Below are 23,939 nucleotides of genomic sequence, written 5' to 3'. Positions count from 1 at the left end.
TCTATTTATACATTTTACATCTAATTATCCTTTTTCACATTATCAACTCAAATCACATACATTATTTACTATAACATCTTTACATTCGGCATTGGTGTCAACCATAGTAGCCGATTCTTCCTACTTTGTACCCATGCATCTATTAATCCTTAGTTGGTTCAAACACTTCACACACTAGGATTCATCAAATTTTTAACAAGAAATAAAATCTCTAATCCTCAAACTACCATGGCCGAACCTTCATGAGTGCTAAGACTCCTCATTTCTACTTCTCACACACTCTCACATCCAAACCCTTTTATTAAACACCCAAAGTCAACCATCTCCTTACCTCATCACCAAAGACATCAAATACCAACCAAGAACGTAACATTCATGCCGAATGTCATCTCCATCATTTAACAAAGTTTGAACCATGGCTAGGTAGATTTTGAACTTACAACTTAAAATATACATGAATCTCAAAGAATAACATTAAACATACCTCAATCTAGTTACATGCATGGCCAAACTTCCTCCTAATCCTCTTCCTTAGGATTTTCGGTCAAAAGAGGTTGAAAAAGGATGAACAAAACCTTTCTTTTCCTTCCTTTAGCTCACGGCAATGGGGTGTATGCATGAGACCATTATTATTTTTTTTTCTTTTTTTTTTCATCACCCTTCCTTTCATTATTTAATTATCATGCTTATTATTTTATTTTCCTTACCATACATCACTAACACAACATGTTGGTGACATGTTTCCACCCATAGCATGGCCGGCCACTACATATTAGGGAGGGGGAATTTGACACGCAAGTCCCCTTTTCTTCCACATGCACTAATAGGTCCTCATGCATTGACCTATCACATTTTAAAATTTTCTCATATAAGTCCTATTGACTAAATTCACATGCAATCGACTAAATCGAAGCTTGAAATTTTCACACATTCATGATTACATATTCTAGACAATAAACATCACATTCAAACCTTTCGGTGACTCGGTTTAGCGGTCCCGAAACCACTTCCCGACTAGGTCAATTTGGCTGTCACACCGGTACACCATGCAGTCTCACAATTTCAGCCACATATAACTTGGCCAATTTCTGTAACGAATAATCCGTCAGACCGATATAAAATGGCGATTTAGTCAATCGGCCCACAATCACCCATATCGAATCCTTCTTATCGGCTTCAAGGGTAGCCCACTCACAAAATCCATGGTTACCCTCTCCCACTTCCAGAGTGGAATTTAACTGGTTGTTGTAACCTAGAAGGTAATTGATGCTCAGCCTTAACTTGCTGGCATGTCGGGCACTTACTCACATACTCAGTAACTTTGCATTTCAACCCTGGCCACCAGTACAGCTCACGAAGATCTCAATATAACTTGTTTCCGCCAAGATGCATAGCATATGGACTTCTATGCACCTCTTCCAGTATAGACTACCTCAGATCAGAATCCCTCTATATACATACTCTTCTGCGGAAGCATAATACTCCTTCTCATTTAGCCCAAATTCGGTGTCTCATCATTCTAACTTGTAAAAAAGAAAGCTAACGATTCATCTAGCAACTATTCTCTTAATTGACCAACAAAGTCGTCTCACTTGCAGTTCAACTAACAACTACCATCATCGAACAAGCTGAGACGAGTAAACATTGCTCTCAAACAGATACAACCCTACGACTCAGTGCGTCAGTTACTACATTAGTTTACCAAGTGATGCTCAATTGAACAATCATAGTCCTTAAGCAACCCTATCCACCTTTGTTGCCTAAGATTCAACTCCTTTTAAGTAAGAAGATATTTGAGGCTTTTATTATCTGTGTAAATAATCGTCTTTTCACTATATAAGTAATGTCTCCAAATCTTTAGTGCAAACACCACCGCAACTAATTCCAAATCATGAGTGGGGTAATTTGTCTCGTAAGGCTTGAGCTGACGAGACGAATAAGAAACAACCTTACCCTCTTGCATCAACACACAACCTAAGCCAATGTGCAATGCATCACTGTAAACAGTAAATTCCTTCCCAAACTCTGGCTGTATCAAAACAGGGGCCCTAGGCAAAACATCCTTCAGTTTCTCAAAACTCTCTTGCTACTTATCAGTCTAATTAAACGGTACCCCTCTACGTAGTAACTTAGTCAGAGGTGCAACAATCAATGAAAATCCTTCAACAAAACGTCTGTAATACCCAGCCAGACCTAGAAAGCTTCAAATATCAAATACCACCTTTGGTGGTTTGCAATCCACTACAGCTTCAATTTTTCGAGGATCCACCTTAATTCCCTCTGTCGATACTACATGTCCTAGAAATGTCACTTCCTGCAGCCAGAATTCATACTTACTGAACTTTGCATAAAGTTGTTTTTCCCTCAGAACTTCCAAAACAATACGAAGATGTGCATCATGCTCCTCTTCGGTTCTTAAATACACCAAGATGTCGTCCATAAACACAACTACGAACCGATCAAAATAAGATACGAATACTCGGTTCATTAGATCCATGAAAGCCACTGGTGCATTCGTCAACCCAAACGGCATCACCAAGAACTCGTAATGACCATAACGAGTTCTAAAAGTAGTCTTATACACGTTCACCTCTTTAACCTTTAGCTGAAAATACCCAGACCGAAGATCTATCTCAGAGAAAACTGTAACTCCTCGCAGCTAGTCAAATAGATCATCTATCCGCGGTAAAGGGTACTTATTCTTGATAGTCAGCTTGTTCAATTGACGATAATTAATGCACATGCGCATGGATGCATCCTTCTTCCTCACAAACAACACTGGTGCTCCCCACGGAGACACACTTCGCGAGGCTTAAGCTGTCGCGATGCATAAGCAACCACCTTACCCTCTTGCATCAACACACAGCCCAAACCCACATGTGATGCGTCACTGTACACGATAAAATCCTTTCCAGACTCCGGCTGAATTAATACAGGTGCCTCGGTTAGAACTTTCTTCAATTTCTCAAAAGCTTCCTGCTGTTTCTCAGTCCAAACAAACGGTGCTCCTTTCTTTATAAGCTTTGTCAATGGTGTTGCCAACACAGAAAAACCTTCTACAAACCTTCTGTAGTACCCTGCCAAACCCAGGAAACTCTGAATTTCTGACACCGAACTAGGTGGCTTCCACTCCAGAATCGCTTCAATCTGTCGAGGGTCCACCTTGATCCCCTCAACAGAGACAGCATGACCTAAAAAGGTTACCTCCCTCAACTAGAATTCACACTTACTGAATTTTGCATAAAGTTCCTTCTCCCTCAACACTTGCAGCACAATGCGGAGATGCTCAACATGCTTCTCTTCAGTTTCAGAATATACCAGAATATCGTCAATAAAAACAACTACGAATCAATCCACAAATGGTTGGAATACATGATTCATCAAATCCATGAATGCTGTAGGAGCGTTCGTCAGTCCAAATGGCATAACCAGAAACTCGTAATGACTATACCGAGTCCTGAATGCCGTCTTATGAATATCTACCTCCTTGACGCTTAACCGATGATATCCAAGTCGAAAATTGATATTGGAGAATACCGAAGCTCCTCTAAGTTGGTCAAACATATCGTCGATTCTTGGCAGAGGGTACTTATTCTTAATCGTCAGTTTGTTCAACTGCCGATAATCGATGCACGTCTGCATCGTCCCATCCTTCTTTTTCACAAACAACACCGGTGCTCCCCACGGAGACACACTCGGCCTAATAAAGCCTCTATCCAACAACTCTTTAATATATGCTTTCAGCTCCACTAACTCCTTCGGTGCCATCCTGTATGGTGCGATGGACACTGGTGCTATTCAGGCAACAAGTCGATTCCAAACTCGACTTCTCGGTTCGGAGGCAATCCTAGGAGCTCCTCTGGAAAAACATCTTGGAATTCCTTAAAGATTCTAACCTTATCCACCATTAGACCCTCAGTCTCCGACTGACTTACAAATGCCAAATAAGTTTCACAACCCTTACGAATCCACTTCTCGGCTCTCAATGCTGACACCACATTGGACAAATAATCCCCATTTCCAGAATGAAGTCGAATTCTCCGAACGGTAACTCCATCAAGTCTCCAGAGAAAATCTTACCTTGAGTTTCTGAAGGCACGTTTATATACAGTTTGTCTACCCCAACCAAGTGGCCCAAAGGACTTAATACCGATACCCCACTCACAATCTCCTCAGAGTGCACACCCAACGACCCAGATATGGCACATGCAACATACGAATGAGTAGATCCAATATCTATCAAAACAGTGTACGGCATGCTAGAAATCAAGAACGTACCAGTTATGACGTCGGGTGCATCACCCTCCTCTCGACGATGAGCTGCATACACCAACGCTAGCTGACGAGCCTCAGCATTTTCGACACCTCTGCCAAGTGCTCCTCGACCCCGACCATTTCCATTACCGCCCCTACCTTGTCTACGTCCTCTCGGTGGTTGTGGTCCACCTCTCACTAGTTGAGCAACCCTCTGTTCTGTAACTATAACCTGATCTGTTTTCTGAAGACAGCCCTTGACTTTATGCTCCATAGATCTGCACCAGAAACAAGCACCAGAACGTCTCCTACACTCGCCCAGATGTACCTTACCATAGTCCCCACAAACTTGTGGTCTAACAACATTCATCGGAACTGCTCGAGCTGGCTCTTCCACTATTGCTCTTTTAACATTCCTATTTGCACCACCCGAAGGTCCTGAATCCCTCCGAAAACGGTTCTGATCCTTCTCACGATTCTGTCTTTCAGTACGCTTCACCTCCTCGGCTATCTTAGCTTTCTCCACCAAAGCAGCAAAGTCACACTCCCTATGCGGAGCAATCAGCACCCGAAGTTCATCTCTAAGACCATCCTTAAAGCGTACACTACGTTCATACTCTGTAGCGACTATCCCAATAGCGTACCGGCTCAGCCTCAGAAACTCAGCCTTATACTCAGTAACTATCTTACCCTCTTGAACCAGATTCAGAAATTCTTTCCTGCGGGCGTCCCCATAACTCGCCCCAACATATTTTCCCTTTAAGGTCGTCTTAAACAGCTCCCAAGTCACCCTGTCAGCTGGGGTCCCATCTCTCACAGTGAGCCACCACTGATAAGCCTCATCTCGTAGCAATGATATGGCTCGCTTCAGCTTCTGCTCTACGGAACAGTCCAAATCATCCATAATCCGTTTCGTGGCCTCTAACCAATATTCAGCCACATTCGGGGCTACACCAGATACGCCCCTAAAGATCTCTGCTCCATTAGCCTGGAGTCACTCAAAAATAGATCCTTGAATTCTGTTACTCGTACTTACCCCGGTAACCCTTTTTAGAACACGAAGCATTGCTTGAGATAGAGCGTCATCCCCGGTACCTCGATCATGAGACTCCACTTCTGTTGCCGGTGGTGCCGGTGCATCTGCCGCTGGCATATGTTCTGAAGATGAAGATCCAGCCCGTGCACTACCTCGGCCACGTCCACGGCCTCTTCCATGAGCTGCTCTCGTCTCATATCGTATTATCTGTTTACGAATTTTATGCATCAGTTCAGTGTTTATTACAGATGTTTTATGAACAGACAGTAATTCAGAGTTTTTTTTTCACGGAATCATAGCCTAGCTACAGTCTCAATCTACTTTTCAAAATTCCTACAGTTTTAGAATCACCCTAACTAGAGTATCATAATAGGGTTTCAGTACAGGCATATAGTTGATAATTCAGAAACATTTAGAAAAATTCAGAATGATACTTACAGACTTAGGCTGGAGATTCGGTGTGTCACCTTCTCAGAATCCAAATTTTAGAAAACTGGATTTGCAATCTTTGAAATCATTTATTGTAGAAAGAAAATTTTTGTTTGTTTGTTTTTTTTAGACCCATTCCACAACTGAGTTGTTGTAACCCAGGCTCTGATACCACTAAATGTAACACCCCAAACCTAGCCCAGACGTTACGACCAAGTCTGACGTGTCACATTGACTTACGGTTGATTGTGTTCTTTGTTTAATCAGGGTGATTTTGTAAAACAATGGTTACTTGTTGACTAAGAAAAAAAATACTGATTAATTAAGTCTTTAGGTTATCCATTTGTTACGCTCGTTGTGTTTTGAAATCGTTTGTTAATTTTTGAGTATAAATAAAACAATTAATAAAACCGTAAAACTTACGAGCGGCCTTATTATAACTTAAAACCCAAAATAATTAAAGTAAGTAAATGTTGATCAAAATACATGAAGAAAACTGAATTTGCAGAACATGTGGCCACTCTGAATCCCTCACAGCTCCAAGTCCACTATGGTTGGGGATTTCCTACATGGATGAAATTAAGGGGTGAGTTTGGAAAACTCAGTGTGTAAAACAACCCAACCATAGTCCAAATCAGATCAAACCACAGAAACAGATTAAGTTGGGCCTTAGCCCTATACAGAATTCAGAATGAAGCCCATAGGCCCAAAACAACTATAGAACAGATATATCATGTATGCAGAAAACCCAACCCATATCCATCCGTATACACCCCCGTACCAATCTTACACCATGTGGGGAGACAACTCGACCCACCCATCCGCTACACACCACAGATTTTGTAGCATGGGTGCCAGAACAGATATTGTGGCAGAGCCACCAGAACAGATATTTGTGGCATAGCCACCAGAACGCTTCCTCCATCAATATAACCCATATCCCATGCAATAGATATACATGTCATGGCATACAACATACAGAATCGAAATATCATGCATTTCAATCAAAATTAACCCTAGGGGTATAACGGTCACTTTGCACCTAAGGGTATAATGGTAATTTTCATACTTAGGGGTATTTTAGTAAATTTAATATTTTAGGGTTTTCATGCATATTACAGCCATTAACGTATTAACAGAAATACTTACCGAGTGTTTTTACCGAATTGGGCCTGTTGGCCCATTAACCCAATTTTGGCTCGTTAAGCCCAAGTATACCAAAGTGTACGAAATTGCGGACTCTGCAATCTTACCGCTTGAGATTACCAGGATTAACAAACAACTATCTCACGAGCGCTCGCACGCTCGCAAGTTCACAAAATGCCCGTTTTTCGGCATTTCAGCTTTTCGGCTTTTGCCGATCTAGTCTATAAGTGGGTGTCGTTAACACACCTGATCTGTAACGATACGTTGGCGAGATCCACACACGAGTTGCCTACAATCGAGTTACTAATACGTCAGACTACATATCAAAACAAAATACTTACTAATCTCCTTACCATATTCGGCCAACATTGCCTTAGTCCCTAAAGTTCTTACCTTTCTACCGAAATATGGACTAGATCTAGATATCCAACCGTGTTAGCCTTCAAAGTCTTTTGCTGTACGTCCCCTTGTCCACACTGGTGCACACAAAACCAAAAGAAAGAGGCCAATATGCCCTTAGTCCAAACATTAGCCACCCTTAAGGGGTTTCGGCTTTTCCTTAAAGCATAAGTAACTAACGAAAGTTGTTCGAATACTTACCAATCGTTGTTCTGCCCAAAAGAGTGTTCCTATCTATGATATTAATCCCGATCTACCGTAGTTATGAGAAGAAACCGGTTCAAGTAGCCAAAGATTCGGCTTCCTATACCACAGGTATAAAGGTTTAGGCTTTTTAAAGAAAAAAGGGAAAGAGGTTCGACTATAGTAAGATTCGGCCTCCTAGATGTGAGGGGAATAAATGAAGAGAAGAAGAGAAGGAAAGGGATGGTAGATTCGGCCAACTGAGGAACAATGGAGAAAAGAAAATGATGAAAGAGAAAAAAGAGAGGAGAGTATAGGTTTGGCTATGGGGAAAAGGAAAAGATGAAAGAAAAAAAGGTGAGAAGGGAAAGTAGTATTCGATTATGGCAAGGTAAAACGGCACAGGGAGTTATGAGGTGTTCCAAGTTTCAGATACTAGAAAAATGGAAGGGAAAAGAGAAAAACCCTAAGCACAATACCTTTTTTCGGCAAGCCCAAAAGAAGACTAAACCGAAACCCAAAGGAAAAGCTACAAAGAAACGGCACAAAACTTCCCTTATGCTGAAATTGCTACTTCAGAGACCTAGCCGAATTTGCCTATACTAGAGACCCTTGGCCGACCAACTCTTGCTCCTCAAGAGTCCAACATTCGGCCAACACCAAGCTCCTTGATCAGCTCCTAAATTTCCTCCCTTATCTCTCCCTTACCCAATCTCCTAAACAGCTCAAACTCTTCCTAATAGAGTTCCACCTATGTTCCAATCACAAAAAAATAAATACCCTAATTAACTTACCTTGCGACTTGAACCTTGGCTCCCCCTAAACACCCACACGCCACTCCCCTAGCACCTATGTGGCGTCACATGCCACTTTACCACAGATCTTCTTGTGGCTATTCTACCGCCTTTATTTTAAAAGCCCATAACGCTAGAACCCTCTCTCCCTAAAATTGAAAATTCTGAAATTGCCTCTGGTTAAATTTAATTTTGGGCCTTCTAAAGGCCCACTAACATACTCAGACCTACTTTATACAGTCAAAACACAGCAATTCTAAAATTCATCAAAAATCATAGAAATCCCGAAAATCCCGAAATTGGGGCGTTACAAAGTCTCATATTGATGTCATATCCCAGATATGGTCTTACACATAATCTCAGTAACCCCTAATGTCATGACATTTGTATCCTATCTATTCTCAAGGTTCAACTGGGACTTTCACTGTATCGAATCTATATCGGTCACTTCAATAGTATCATACTCAATAACATTCACATTTCATTTTAATAATATAGCATTTACCACAATTATATCAATTCAGCATTTAATCATATATAATTTAATGCTTATTAAACATACGAACTTGCCTCGGCATAAAAATGACGAAAAGGACCTAACCGTCAAATACTCGTTTTTCCCCCATTCTAATTTCGAACCTCATTTTTCTTGATCTATAATATCACATTTAACTTATTTAATAATTATGCTATTCAAATCAGCCTAAAATCACATTATGAAAAAATTATATTTTTACCCCTAAAGTTTCACATTTTTACATTTTAGTCCCTAGGCTCGTAAAATGAGATGTACTCAATTCTTTCAATACCCATGCCTAGCCAAACTTTATACATGCTTATAGAAGCCCACATTTTTCATTAAATCACACTTTTACTTCTTATTTTGTAACTTTAACAAATAAGTCCTTTTAGGCATTTTTATTGAAAATCACTTAGCAAAAGTCGTTTATCATACATCAAACATACATTTTCTACCATTAAACATCAAAATACACAAATATCCATCATTGGTAAAATTTTATACTTTGATTACGTCTTAAATTAGTGGTGGAAATAGATAGATCATGTTATAAGGATTTCAAAAACATAAAGATCATTAAAAACGAGGCTAGAACGAACTCACAATCGAGCTTGGAAGCTTGAAAAACCTTAGTCATGGATTCTTCTTGTAAAATTCAGCCATGGGAGGAAGATGGATAAAAATTGGCTTTTAATTTGGCTTTTTAATTCATTTAATTACCAAATTACTAAAATACCGTTAATGAAAAACTTTAGAAACATACCTAACCATGTCCATTTTTATCCAAAAACTTAACCAATGGTCTAATTACTATTTAAAGACCTCTAATTTAAAATTTCATAGCAATTGGACACCTCTAGCTTATAGAACTCAAGTCTTGCACTTTTTACAATTTAGTCCTTTTGACCAAATTGGGAGCCTAAATGTCAAAAATTTTTACCGAAATTTTCACAGAATCATTTTGTAAAACTGTAGACAATAAAAATATAATAAAAAATAAATTTTTCTGGGTCAGATTTGTGGTCCTGAAACCACTGTTTCAACTAGATCCAAAATCGGGCTATTACAAACCACGGCTATTAGACACCTTTTTCTAAAAGAACAACACTTTTTCATTTTACACTATTTAGTCCTTTTTATCAAATTAACCAACCAATCGATAAAATTAACTCATGAAATTTTCACACATATCAAATAACATGCTATAAATACTGAAAATAATATTAAAGTAATTTTTCAACATTAAATTTATGGTTTCAAAATCACTGTTCCGATTTAGCTAAAATAGGGCTGTTACATCCATCTTCAACCGAATTTTATATGGAGAAGCACTCTTTGTTGGGACACATATGGAAAGAACATCCCGAATCTAGAATCCACTAGGCGTAAGCTCAAAGCTATCACTCATTGACACTAGCAAGAAATTATCCCCACTTTTATCGGCCAAATTAGCACCAACTACATCTTCCTTGTTAATCTCAGCAACCCTTTTATTTCGTAGTTTATAACAATCTACTTTGACGTGACCTAACTTCTTACAATAGCGACACATTTTGTTTCACTTCTTTGGTGCTACCATGGAAGCTCGGCTATCTGCCTTGCTATCCGAACCAAACTCTTTATCAAGTTTGTCTTTACTTAACAAATGACCTTTCACATCCTTGAACGAGAGTTTGTCTCTGCCATTAATCAGAGTTTCCTTGAAAAACTTGTATGAAGAGGGTAAAGAGTACAATAATAGCATAGCCTGATCTTTATCGTCAATCTTAACCTCAACATTCTTTAAATCATTCAAAAGAGTAATAAATTGGCTTTTTGATCTCTAAGAAGCTCACCTTTGTTTATGCGAAACGTAAATAGACGTTGTTTCAACACTTAACATTTAGCTAGAGACTTAATCGTATAAAGAATTTCTAACCTTTTCCATTAATACCTCCTACAATACCCTATTAGCGAGGCACAACTGGCTTGCAGACAGTGCATTTTCATCAAGTTGTTCTCATTCTGTCTAATTTAGATTCTTAGGCTTTTTCTCGGTAACAACCTTTTTCAAGTCGGTTTGAACTAGAATTGTCATCATCAGAACTTGTCACAAATTTCAATTTACGACACTATCAAACTTCTTAATGTAAAACCTTGTTTTTGCCATCTCTAAACGAGCTGATCTACAAAAAATTAAATTAGCTTTGATACCACTTGTTAGGGATAGACTCGATTAAGCAACGAATAAGTAAAAAATAGTGGAAGAAATCAAGAAATTGAATACACAAATTTAACGTGGAAAAATCTCTCCAAAGATGATAAAAAACCACTGGCAAATATAATTTTACTATTATGACAAAAGAACAAAGAGTACAAAAGATAGAGATAAAAACTAAATCCCGAAACCCAAAAACAAAGAATCTTCAAAACGTAAACATAAAATTCTCCAAAAATGTGTTATGAGTTCTAATCTTTTGATTGGTGTGTTTTTTAAGGTTGTAAAAGTGTTTGTTTACATGTTAAATTCTTAAGTCAAATAAATTATGCTAATAAATAATAAATATATTATACCAATAAATACTAAATATTTAAAATATATATATTTTATTTAATTTAACTTATAAATAATTTTTTATATTATTTAATAAGAATTTGAGTTTTATAACTCTAACAAAATAAAATTATATATGTAAACCATAACAAAAAGACAACCATTTGAATTTCATGCCTCTCATGTAAGCTTCGCATCATCATAGAAAAATATACTGAGAAAACGTTTTTATCCAAAGAGAAAAAAAGAAAAAAGAATGAATATTCGATCAAGAAAAGGCATAGATTTTAGGGGGAGGTTTGTTTGATGTGATGTGATGTACACCACTTTCATGTGTTTGCAGTCCCATAGGTTCCATCAAGGAAGCCTATCCGTACGACGATGTACTATGATAGACAAACCCATACTCAATTAAATAAATTATTTAATTAAGTATCTTGAAAAGTAAAGATTTTTAAGTTCTCTTTACTTTTAATATATAAATGGAGCTAATAGCGACTTAACTTTGAAGTGCTACCAAACTTTTTTTTAAAAGAATAAGTTGAAGAAGATGGAAAATAACAACCAAAAAAATCTGTCAGAGAAATTAAAAGAAAATTGGGTCAACATAGGCCAGGGCAGACTGGCTTATATATATAATTTATGATATTAGTATAATTCACCATTCATTTATAAATTCATTAAAATTTTAAATATGAATAATTTAATATATATTTTAATATTTACATATTATATTATTAAAAATTTAATTTTTATATGATATAAATGCATAATATATAAAAATAATATAGTATAATATCATATTTCAAAATGAGTTGGGTCTGAATACTAGAGCACAAATTAAATTATATTTTAAACAAGTCTAATATTTTTATCTAAATTTTCTCAAAATTTAATTAAAACTTTGAGCTTGGGCAAGTAGCTGCGCTTGAAAATAGGTTAAATGATCAAAGTTTTAGTTAAGTTTTGAGACTTTTGAGAATAATGAGATTTTTAATATAGAATGAGTTGCAAATGTAGTTAATTTGAATTTTAAATATGTTGGAATATGAGTTTTTAAAAAGTGATTTAAGCCAATAATCTTTTGATTTAGCGGTAGGAGTAATAAGTTGTAGGCATGAGAGTTTGACTTCGATTCTAAGCAATTATATTCTCCTCCTTTAGTTATAAAAAAAAAAGTGATTTAACAATCCCTTAACAATAATTATTTGATAAATTGTTAATTTTTTTAAAAAAATTAAAAACAAAGTTAAAAAAATTATCATATATCTTTAATTGATATTTAAAGAAAATTAAATAAATGAGACTATTAGTGATCTTTTAAATATTTTTGAACTGCCAAAAGAAGCAAATTTCACTTTTTGGAAGGTACAATAAAAAATTTCACTCAAAATAAGTTTAGTTTTGAGGTGATAAGTAGATCTTACTTAAAAACGATAGAAAAAAAAAAGGCAGAATGCATAAACTTCCAATGATAAAAGAATTGATAATACAACTCCTGAATTCCAACTCTGAACCAGTATTTAATTCCACATGCACTAAATTTGACGTTGTTCTAAAGGCAAGAACATGATTGTACACTTACCCCCAGAATTGGATGAAAGGAGACTTCTCAAAATTGTACTGCATGAATTTCTCGTTTAAGTACAGCGGGCAGTAAAAAAAAACATGAATTTCACACTGTATTTTCTTTTTTTGAAAAAACAAAGTATAGAAAGTTGTAACTCTTTTAAGCCAATGAGAAAATTGAGGGAAGTAGTTTTATAGTTGACTGACCACATAAGATATGGGTTCTCTTTCAGGTGAGTTTTCAATTGATGAGCTTACTTTTTATGGCAGTGAATGTTAAAGTTAATGATCTTTCACTACCTGAGCTGACAATTAAAAGTGAAAAGTTTTTCATTGGGGGTGAGAATCCTAGGAACTCTAGCTTATTATTAATAATTAAGATGACTTTAATTTGATCAGAGAATGTGTTACTGTGATGGTGATTGCAATGTCTCTTTGTTGTTCAAAGAGTTAATTAATTCAATATTATATAATTAATATAAAAGCTTAAATACAATTAAAATGGGCATAAAAGTTAATTTACTCTTTAACTTTTATTTCTTTTCACTATTATTCTTTTTTTCTTTTATCAATTTAACCTTTAATTTTTAAAATTTAATTAAATTATTTATTTTTGGACAAAAAAATTATTGAACTGTTAAAATTTTAACGGTATTAATGTAACTACTAATGTGTCAATCCATTTTATAAATCATAAATATTTTAAAAAATAAAAATATTTAAATATTTAAAAAATCAACAAAATCTAAAAAAGTTTTTAAAAGTTTTATTCATTTTATAGATAAAATTTTAAATGAATTGTCACATCAATACAATTAATATTTTAATAATTCAGTAAATTTTTTAATAAAAAAATAATTTAACTAAATTTCAAAAATAAAAGATCAAAATAACATATAAAAAAAACTTTAAAAGCTAAATTTATCCAGGAGTATCCAATGTCTTGTTGCATTTCACTTTTTTTTTTCTCTGGTCAACGTATTCTTTTCCTTTTAATTATATATACCAATTACTGTCTGTCAGTCACCTTGATTTTTTTTTAAAATTTATTTGGTTTTTAGGAGTATATTAAAAAATTCAAAATTTGGGAGAGAAATAAAGAAGTTTAAAGTCAGAAAGTGTAAATTTAGTAGTAGATTTCTTGTTTTATGTAATTCTGTAGTACAGTTTTGGTGAAGGGTTAGGGATGGATGAGGGAAACTCAATTTGGCCCTACACAGTTAGGGAGCACTTGATTCAAATTCACACATTCATGCATTTGATTAGGACCCCACTGTTTTTTTTGTTTTGTTTCACAGATCAAAACAGTTTACTTTTTGGTAGATTTCATATATATATATATTGAATTCAAAATTCTCATGCAGATAAACAATGGGTATTCTTTAAATTTGTAAAAAAATAGAAATTAAATTATGAAGTGTATATATGTACTCTACTAGTATTTATTTCATTTTTTGAAGCATTAAAGTAGGTGTTATGGCGGTTGGTTCTGTGTTCCTTGGCAATTTAATTGCTTTATCTTCAAACACTGGCATCCAACCACAAAAATATTAGCCCCAAAATTATGTAAAAAGAGAGAGAAAAAAAATAAAGTGAAAAACGAAAAAAGACAAAGAGATATTTAATGTATGAATTGAGGAGTAGGACCCTGTTCTACCCTCTCTCATCATCATCATCATCTTCTCTTCTTTTTCTTGAATTATTATTATGATTACCATAATTTTCTTTTTTATTTTTATTTTAATTAAGCTTACATTGTGAAAGGAGACTTTTTTTCAAATCTTGTGTCAATTATTATTTATGAAAACAGCTTGATATATACACATATCATATCTCACACTTTTTTTTTTGTTTCACAGAAGAAGAAAAAATAAAAGAAAGGTTGGTTTGTATAGTTTATGAAAAGGGAGGGTCAAATTACACAAGTTCCCTTTGTTTTGTTGTATTGCAGGTACTTCACCTAATTAAAAACCCATTAAAGAGAAAGGTGAAGAAGAGTAATTGAAGGTCACCCATTAATCGCTCTGATACCTTTTTCTTTTTCCAGTTTCAATTGGGGGGGAGTTGCAGAGATATTGAGTCTGACAATAAAGGACTAACTTACTGATAGATCATTAAAAAGAATCATAAATTCCAGAGATAGATACATCATATCTCTTTCTGTTTATTTAAATTATATGGTATTTTAGCAATATTAGCTTTTACTTGTCAAAATTTTAATTATTTTTTAAAGTTCTATTTTGCAGTGAAGATGATGATGAAGCACGTGTATACTCAAATTACCATCACACCAGGTACCAATCTTATTAACTGTTACTATAATCAATTCTCTCCCTCTCTCTCTCTCTGTTTCAATCTCTGTATTTCAGCCTTCTCTCTCTTATCTTTATATAAACACTAAAACTTTCTCCCCTATACTCCCTTTTTTCCTTCCCTCACCCCCATCCTTTTCTTCATCTTCTCCTCCTACTATTCCCATGTCTTCAAGCTCTAGACTTGTTCCCAAACCTTGACGAGCCAGCCAATCATATTTACTTATATACGTGTATTAATTGTGGAGGATTATCACTCCTTTCCTTTCCACTGAATTCTCAGGATCCACTTGATCATCCCAAGATCATCAATACCCCATTTTTCCCAGAAAGTTCTGGAATGGGTTAATTTAAAGTCTGCGGATTTATTGTGGAGAATAAGGTAAAACATGTTTAGACTTTATTGATGTTATGGATGAATTTTTTTTCCCTTTTCTAGTGCTTGTGATTATGAAAGTAGTATAATAATAATAATAATAAATAATAATAATAATAATAATAAATTTGGTGTTTCTTTGATCTTTTCAGTGAAGTGAAAGCATAGAAAACAACAATAGAATTAAGCAAAGAAAACAACATCCGATGTCGACGTACTTTCATGGGAACCCTGAAATCCAAGCAAGTACTGACGGCCTTCAAACCCTTGTACTTATGAACCCTGCCTATGTTCAGTATTCCGATACCCCTCCACCACCTCCGGCCAACAACCTCCTTTTCTTCAACCCTAACTCCCTCTCTCCGCCCCAAACTCAGCAACTCGTCGGCATCCCCCTCCCCGCTACCTCAGCCGCCAATCAAGGCCCTACCTCACACGATATCTCCCCCTTGCATGGCCTCGTCCAGCGCGTCCATTACAACTTGTACAACCCTATTGACCCTTCCGGATCGGCGCGTGAAACTCCTCGCTCTCAACAAGGACTCTCTTTGACCCTTTCTTCCCTGCAGCAGCCGGGTTATGGATCGCAGGCTCAAGCAGTTTCAGATGGGTCGGCTTCTTCAGGTTCAGGCGTGCACAATAGGGTGTCGGGTGTGCAAAGTGTGTTTTTGAGCTCTAAATACTTGAAGGCTGCTCAAGAGCTTCTTGATGAGGTTGTTAATGTTAACACTACTGGGATTACAAAGAGTGAATTATTGGCTAAGAAGGGTGGTGGTGGAAATAATCATAGCAATAGCAGTAGTAAGGCTGTGGGAGAGTCGTCGGTGGTGGCCGGGGATGGCTCTGGTGGTGGGGAGGCAGGTGAGAAACACGCCGCAGAGCTGACCACGGCTGAGAAACAGGAAATTCAGATGAAGAAAGCAAAGCTAATTAACATGCTTGATGAGGTATGGAAATTAGATCATATATATATGGAAAAAACTGGGATAGAAGCAAGTTCATAAGTTTTAAGTCTAGTATTTTAAGGTCTTATTTCTTTAGATTTCAATCCTTGAAGATTCTTTGTTGAATTAATTGAAAGCTCTAGTTTGTTATTAGACCTCAAATCAATGAAATTTACCAATTAGAGTACGTCAGTCAGGTTCTTGAATTCCAAACTTCTTCTAGACATCCAACTTAACCTTATTGCTTAAGCACAACGTATTGATATCAAATGGTTTTCTTTTTTTTTTGGCAGGTGGAACAAAGGTATAGGCAATACCATCATCAGATGCAGATTGTAACATCCTCATTTGAGCAAGCAGCTGGCATTGGGTCTGCAAAAACATACACAGCTCTTGCATTAAAGACCATTTCAAAGCAATTTCGGTGTTTGAAAGATGCAATATCTGACCAAATCCGAGCAGCCAACAAGAGTTTAGGGGAAGAAGAAGATGGTGTAGGCGGAGCAGCCAAAATCGAGGGATCCAGACTTAAGTTCGTGGATCATCATCTTCGACAGCAAAGGGCACTTCAGCAGTTGGGAATGATCCAGCACAATGCTTGGAGACCCCAAAGAGGATTGCCTGAAAGATCAGTTTCTGTTCTTCGAGCTTGGCTCTTCGAACACTTCCTTCACCCGTATGTAATCTCTGAAATTTTCTCAATACTGCTTTTGAAACATCCTTAAAGTTTCAATCCGAATTTCTTAATCCCCATTTCAGGTATCCTAAAGATTCAGACAAACACATGCTTGCAAAACAAACAGGGCTCACTAGGAGTCAGGTATGGGCTTTGTCTGGCGACTCTCTTGTCCCGATTGTGGCACATGTAATTCAGGGATTTTGTTTGTTTTGGTGATAATTCAGGTGTCTAACTGGTTCATAAATGCCCGAGTTCGGCTATGGAAGCCAATGGTGGAAGAGATGTATTTAGAGGAAATCAAGGAGCAAGAACAGAATGGTACTTCAGATGACAAAACAAGCAAGACCGAAAACCATGAAGATTCAGCATCCAAATCCACAGCTCCAAGCTGCCAAAATCCTGGGGAGAACCAGAAAGTTTCATTAATGTCCATTTCCACTGCTTCAACGTCTCCCCTTGCAGGAAATGCACACCAGCAGTCGCGTTTCTCCCTCATTGGATCATCCGAATTAGAAGGGATCACCCAAGGAAGTCCAAAGAAACCAAGGAGCAATGAACTGTTGCAGTCCCCAACTAGTGTCCCATCCATGAACATGGACATGAATCAAAGTGAGGCAAGCAATGACGTTTCCATGAAGTTCAGCAAAGATGGGTACTCATTCATGGGGACCAACACCGATTTCATGGGAGGTTTAGGGCAGTATCCTATCGGAGAAATCGGACGGTTCGATGCAGAACAGTTCGCTCCTAGGTTTCCTGGTAATGGTGTTTCCCTCACACTCGGTCTTCCGCACTGTGAAAACCTTTCCTTATCTGGAACCCATCAGAACTTTCTCCCAAACCAAACAATGCAAATGGGGAGAAGGCTAGACATTGATGAACCAAATGAGTTTGGTGCCATAAACCCTCCCACACCTCATTCTTCGGCTGCGTATGAGAGCATCAACCTTCAGAACAGAAAAAGGTTTGTAGCCCAATTATTACCTGACTTCGTCGCCTGAAGAACGTGATTCGAACCAGACAAACATATATCTTTCACTATTTTCATTTCTATCCATTAGGGAACAAGGGAAATGCATGGTATAGTGTAAAGAAGAAATTTCTCCTAGTATAGGCTTTATACTTTGCATAGCACAATTTGAGTCCTTCAAACATTTCAGGATCTCGCCATATATATTTTAGAGGATTGTATATTAATTTTATAAGTTTTGGGGATTGGTTTAGATGGATCGATATCATCAAATTAGTTTATTTGGGAATAATGACATTAAAATTTTAGTCAATTTGGGTGCGAATCAAGTATTTCATGAAATGGACGACGAAAATTATACTGAATTATTTGGAGCAAAAGTGTTACCATCAACATTCTTGATGAAGGTGCTCAAAGCTTTGATGTCAGCTCATCAAAAGCAGAATTCAACTAAGATCAACACTTCAAATGATTAAAATTAACTCTACAAATTATCCTTAACAGGTGGCATCCAAATTCTATCATCTGTAACTGTGACTTCTTTTACAAAATAATGGATAAAGTATGCAAAAGAATACAAAATAATGGATAAGCGACCCTCCTCTCAAAGACAACCTTAGAAAAAGAAGGAAAGAAAGGATAATGGTTAAATAAAGTAACCAAGCATGAGACAAAAATTGCAGCAATAGTCCATCAAGTTGTTGGACTTACAAGATTATGCCTTAATATATGAAGGGAAAGAAGAGTAGTATCTCTACTTTCAAAGATTAAACATTAATTAAATCGATTCAAAATCATTCTGTTTTCTGCTTGAATATATATATATAATATCTTCAAAACTGTTTGTTAACCGAGTTAGAAAATGACTAAAAGATCTACGTACAAAACCCAGCAGCAAATCATGTAGATAAATATATTCTATCCCATAATCACATTATATTACCTATCATTTTCATAATACAATCTCCAATGGAATGATACTTTGAATTTTGGAGGCCTCCATTTCTCAAGATTCAAGGGAAGGCTGCAATGGAATGAATTTAGCATTTAAAATTGAAGTTAGCCTGCAAAAGAACAAGTGATAATCTGGTTCCATGAGTCCAGGACATGATTAATTTTCTAAGAGATTAATCACCTGCTTTAAACAATTACAGAGGGGATCTAGCATTACATGATCTACAAACACTAAAATTTCAATTTCAAACCATACAAAGAGCAGCGACGGCCGGACATCTCTTCATTTAATGATAACATCCCTTTGTAATCCTGACTGTAGCCTGATATATATACAACGAAACAAAAAAGGAAAAGCTTGATGAGCATGGTTACTGAATCAGAGCCTAAATGATACGAGAGAAAATGGTTCAAAGTGCACAATGGCCACCCTCTATCAATGCCAGCCTTCGGTTAGCTACCTTGGACCTGTAACACCACACCTCAAATGCCTCGGTTAGATCAGGATACCGTATATGCTCATTTTCTAACCATTCAGTCAAAATCTCTGCTTGGTTCACAGATGGCAACGCCAGAATTATGGAAACAAATGTTGATTCCAATGATTGCCAAAGTTCACCGTCTATTTTAAATTCCAAAGAATCATCATCACTAGTCATAACAGAATCAATCAAAGGTTTTGTAATCCGCACAAATGGAAGCCAGATTTTCACCATGTGAAGCCGTTTAGTGGTTGGCAGAATAACAGTGCCATACCCGATTGATTCCAGAACTTTCGCCACAACCTCAACAACCTTCAGCTTTATCCCAATCATTTCAACTGTGGGACTTGATTGCATTATCGCCACTATTTTATCGGATGCATCCACCCAACTGTTAACTAATACCCTCATTATTTCCAACTTTGACAACAGCTGACAAGCCCATGAAAAGTCTGCCAGATAGGACTGAAATAATGTCATCTTTTCTGCCTCACCAAATGATTCAGCGGGCTCACATAAATACACTTCTAGCAGATTGTTAAATCTAGAAAATAGTCTCCCAACACAATCTTTGACCTCAGATTTGATATCATCATCAGCAATTAATAGAGGGGAATCGTCATCTTCAGTTACCATGTACTCAAGCTGCTCTTGAGCCGAAGATTTAAGATCATTCATCAGAGAAGGTGGCGATGACAACGCAAATCGAAGAGTTGAGATAAATATCCCACGTATTGCTGATAGATTAACTGGTTGGAGACGGGCAAGAATTGGCTCCACTTCAGAACCCATGCCAGGTATGATTCTTAAAATCTCCTCCTCCTCAGACTCTTCCCAAGGGACAGCTTCCAAGTAGTTCACACAAGCAGTTACGATTTGTGGGCAGCCGAGTTGAATGCCTACTTGGAGAATGCCAAGAGCATTTTTCACACCGTTCCACAAGTCATCAACTGAACCATCTATAACAACGTAGAAAAGGCGTAGAACATTGACATGGTGATCAAAGTCTAATTCCTGGCAGTATACTTCAACACAGTTGCGCGAGTCTAGGATCTGACATGTTGGCCAATTGTCAGAGAGGCGGTCAGCAAAATATTTGCTCTTCTCTACAAGGATGTCAGAGTGACAATATATCCACTCATCACGCCCTTCTAGAGTTCGTAGCCTGACAACAACATCACTGGTTGATCGATCACCAATTTTGCTTGGAGCATCCATTTTATGTTCCTTAAAGCAAGAGGAAATAGTATTACATGATACGATAGAAACAGAAGATGAAAAAGAATGATAGTGATAATTAAGTCAAAGAAACATTATAAAAGCAAGAAAATGTTCAACTACAAATGCATGATATTAATTTGTGATTTCAGTTTCTAGTGGTTGTACTATAACCAAACTATTTAAAGTTGTTCATTAGAATAAACTTAGGATTGGATTCTATACAAAGAGATATGAATGTACCAACCAAAATCAACCAACATTTTGGTTGAAGTGCTACATTGTTCCCACATATACGGAAAATATAAAACAATTGAATGCAGAGAAGAACATTTTGAGCTTCACTAGGTTTAATATAATGGGAAAGATTCAACATTGCGGCCAAAAATTAATACATTGTCAAACATGTCAGTTGGAATACTTACAAGGGCCTCCTTCGAAACATCGAGCACTAAGAACTGTGACTTGATGCATTATGCACCTATACAAATAAGCAATAATCTAAAAGACATATAAATACTACAATAAAATTACAAAAAACACAATTAAGAAATTTCCTACAAACAGAACCTTAGAAAATATTGTGCATTAAGGAGCTATTCTAATCAGAAATAATATATCACGATTGAAGTATGCACAAGCATCTAATATCGTCAAAATGATCGCTAATCACCGAGAGGCTCAAATAATTAACTCACAACACTTAATAGAAGACAAATTTGTATAGATGAAACTAGTTACTTGAGCTAAAAGGTAAACTCTAAGCACTAAAGAAAGTTAGTATAAAACATTCAACAGTACCACAAGTCACCCCAGTTAACAAAATGGACGGGTAACTCTGCAAATCAAACTGAAATTTCATTTTACACCGAAATTAAGTATCTTCAGAAACACTAAAACAAAATACCCAACATTAGGTGGGAAGAGTATTTGACCCATATCTTAACACTCATTTTTAAAATCCAAAAACTGCTTCATTTCCTTCTATCCATCAATAAATCAAATTTTAAAACAAACAATCCTAGTTTGATAGAGAACAAGAACTAGATTCTACTGTAAATCTGCAAATTGATTTCTTAAACAAAGCCAGCCAAAAAGGGAATAAGATGATCAAATTTACCCAAAAATATAGACGGTAAAAACAAATATGGATTCTTAATCTAAAATGGGTAGAAGTTCAATAAATAAAGAATTTAAGGGAAAAACAGAAGGAGGCCCAATTGAAAATGGAAAAGAAGAAGTTGAAAGGCAACGATACCCTGTGTTTTAGTTTGAAGTCGCATTAGCAGTAGGGAAGGAAGAAAGCGCTGTCGTTCTTTCCCTGACTCAACTATGAACTCTGAACTGTGACCGAGTTAGATAGGGTGGAAACTGGAAGTGAGTTGAGAATTGAGATCAGATGTATGGGAAGATCCCTCAAGGCTGAAGCAAATGGCCCAAATGGACTCCAAAAGATTTTGGGTTGGGTTCTGCCATGGCTTCGCTCCATTTTCGACACTTGTTTCTCACCAACCAGTTTCGCTAAAATTGTCATGCTTTTAATAAATGCAATTTTTTTTTTTTACGATCGATTTGATACAGTTGCACCGGCAGTCAATATACATCAGCCTAGAGCTAGGGAAAAAATCAATTGACTTATTAACTACTTAAATCAAATATAAAAATCGGTTGACTCCGCTATTGAATCACTTGAATCATTTATTTACTTAAAACTCAATCAAGAATCAAACGAAAAATAGGTGATTTCATCTATCAGACTATTAATCTAATTTTAAAAACATCACTTTAAATTGGGTTAATATTTTGTCAACTATTTTGTATTTTAATTAAAGACAAGCCTTTCAACTTTACAAAAAAGAAAATTATTTTACTTTTTCATTTAAAATTTTTATCTTTTTTAGCTTGTAAAATTACGTTGTTTGTGAAATCACCCAAAAAATGATAAAAAATTAAATGTTTGTTAACTTTAATGACATGGCAAACACATGGATTGCCACATATATGTTTTGTTAGCAATTAATTAAATTTTTTAAAATTTAAAAATACTTTTTCTATAAATTTTATAAATTTTAATATTTTTTATATTTTTTGAATTTTTTAAATTGTAAACATTAATTAATTGTTTACATGTTATCTACTTGACAATCTACATGTATGTCACATTAGAGAAGTAATCTGCCATGAAGTACACTATTATTTACATCTTTTTTTATACATAACTTTAGCTTATTTAATAGTTGAATCAAATCATCTTAATATATATTTATATTTTCACGCATGAAGGAGCAAGTTATGCTTTTTTGTAGTTTTTATTACATCTTAGATATCTAAATAACGTATAGGGTTATATAGGTCAATCAGGAGCTAAAGATGCATATCCAGGCCAAAACTGATGCCCAGGTCGCGACACCGACCTATGTTGCAACACAGGAGGCGAATGTTGCAACACAACTTCTACTCAACCTAAAATCCCTGCATACGTCGATTGAGATTTTCAGGGGCAATTAGGGGTCTTTTTTATAACTTAAAACCCTAATTAACATTATAAATGAAGGGATACTTTAGTATTGTGGATTTTTAGCCTATATAAACAACATTACTACCATATTCAATGGGGACTTCAAGCCTAGACGATTTTACTTAGTTTTTAGTTTTCTTTGTAAATTAAGTTTTAGCTTTCAGTTTTTCATTCAAGCTATTTTCATTGTTCTTCATAAGGATTATAGATCTTCAACACTGTCAACAGATTTCAGTTGTTGCACTTCAAGTTTTAATCAGGATTTAATTTCTCTTTCTTTATCTTGTTTGTTAATATTATTATGATGTCTACATTCAAATTAGAGTTTGCATTTATTATAATTCATGGGTAACTAAATTTGTAGGGACATTAACAAGTGGATGTGAGAATAGTTAATAACTATTTTAGGGATCCTTAGAGGATCAGTTGGTTGGGAAAGAGGACTTAAACCATAGGCTTAGCGACCCTAGGAAGTAATTTAGGTAGATATGAACCCAATATCAGTATAGTCTACTATCCCTTAGCCTGACTTGGTCTGACTTGTGACACTGAGAGATAAGTGGTGTTTGTCGACTCATTAAGTTAGTAGAAGGCCGAGAGGTCTTGCTACGTTAATGACTAGC

The 23,939-nt window shown here is 36.1% G+C and overlaps 2 protein-coding genes across 5 annotated transcripts; one reads left to right on the top strand and one right to left on the bottom strand.

Annotated features, from left to right (window-relative positions):
• Nucleotides 1-14,449: 14,449 nt before the first annotated feature.
• On the top strand, nucleotides 14,450-18,397 carry LOC107899052 (BEL1-like homeodomain protein 1). 3 transcript variants are annotated; one of them, XM_016824659.2, is made up of 7 exons: nucleotides 14,450-14,870; nucleotides 15,110-15,157; nucleotides 15,459-15,557; nucleotides 15,704-16,498; nucleotides 16,789-17,171; nucleotides 17,255-17,315; nucleotides 17,399-18,397. In XM_016824659.2, exons 4-7 carry the CDS (start codon nucleotides 15,758-15,760, stop codon nucleotides 18,173-18,175), a joined length of 1,962 nt encoding a protein of 653 aa, XP_016680148.1. In that variant the 5' UTR covers nucleotides 14,450-14,870; nucleotides 15,110-15,157; nucleotides 15,459-15,557; nucleotides 15,704-15,757; the 3' UTR covers nucleotides 18,176-18,397. The 3 variants fall into 3 exon arrangements, with proteins under 3 accessions (XP_016680148.1, XP_016680157.1, XP_040967283.1); XM_016824668.2 differs by having other exon boundaries at nucleotides 14,519-14,814; XM_041111349.1 differs by having other exon boundaries at nucleotides 14,553-14,814; nucleotides 15,097-15,157.
• A 777-nt stretch (nucleotides 18,398-19,174) lies between these two features.
• Nucleotides 19,175-22,403, bottom strand: LOC107899034 (BTB/POZ domain-containing protein At3g05675). Of its 2 annotated transcripts, XM_016824641.2 has the most exons (3): nucleotides 22,057-22,341; nucleotides 21,224-21,279; nucleotides 19,175-20,807 (listed from the first exon to the last, which is right to left on the bottom strand). In XM_016824641.2, the coding sequence occupies exon 3, from the start codon at nucleotides 20,796-20,798 to the stop codon at nucleotides 19,509-19,511; it is 1,290 nt and encodes a 429-aa protein (XP_016680130.1). In that variant the 5' UTR covers nucleotides 20,799-20,807; nucleotides 21,224-21,279; nucleotides 22,057-22,341; the 3' UTR covers nucleotides 19,175-19,508. The 2 variants fall into 2 exon arrangements, with proteins under 2 accessions (XP_016680130.1, XP_016680123.1); XM_016824634.2 differs by lacking the exon at nucleotides 21,224-21,279 and having other exon boundaries at nucleotides 22,057-22,403.
• Nucleotides 22,404-23,939: the final 1,536 nt, after the last annotated feature.

Source organism: Gossypium hirsutum, chromosome A04 (assembly GCF_007990345.1).
Source record: "Gossypium hirsutum isolate 1008001.06 chromosome A04, Gossypium_hirsutum_v2.1, whole genome shotgun sequence".
Lineage (NCBI taxonomy): Eukaryota > Viridiplantae > Streptophyta > Magnoliopsida > Malvales > Malvaceae > Gossypium > Gossypium hirsutum.
Note: the sequence above shows the minus strand (reverse complement) of the source record. Positions and strands in the feature narration are given on the sequence as shown.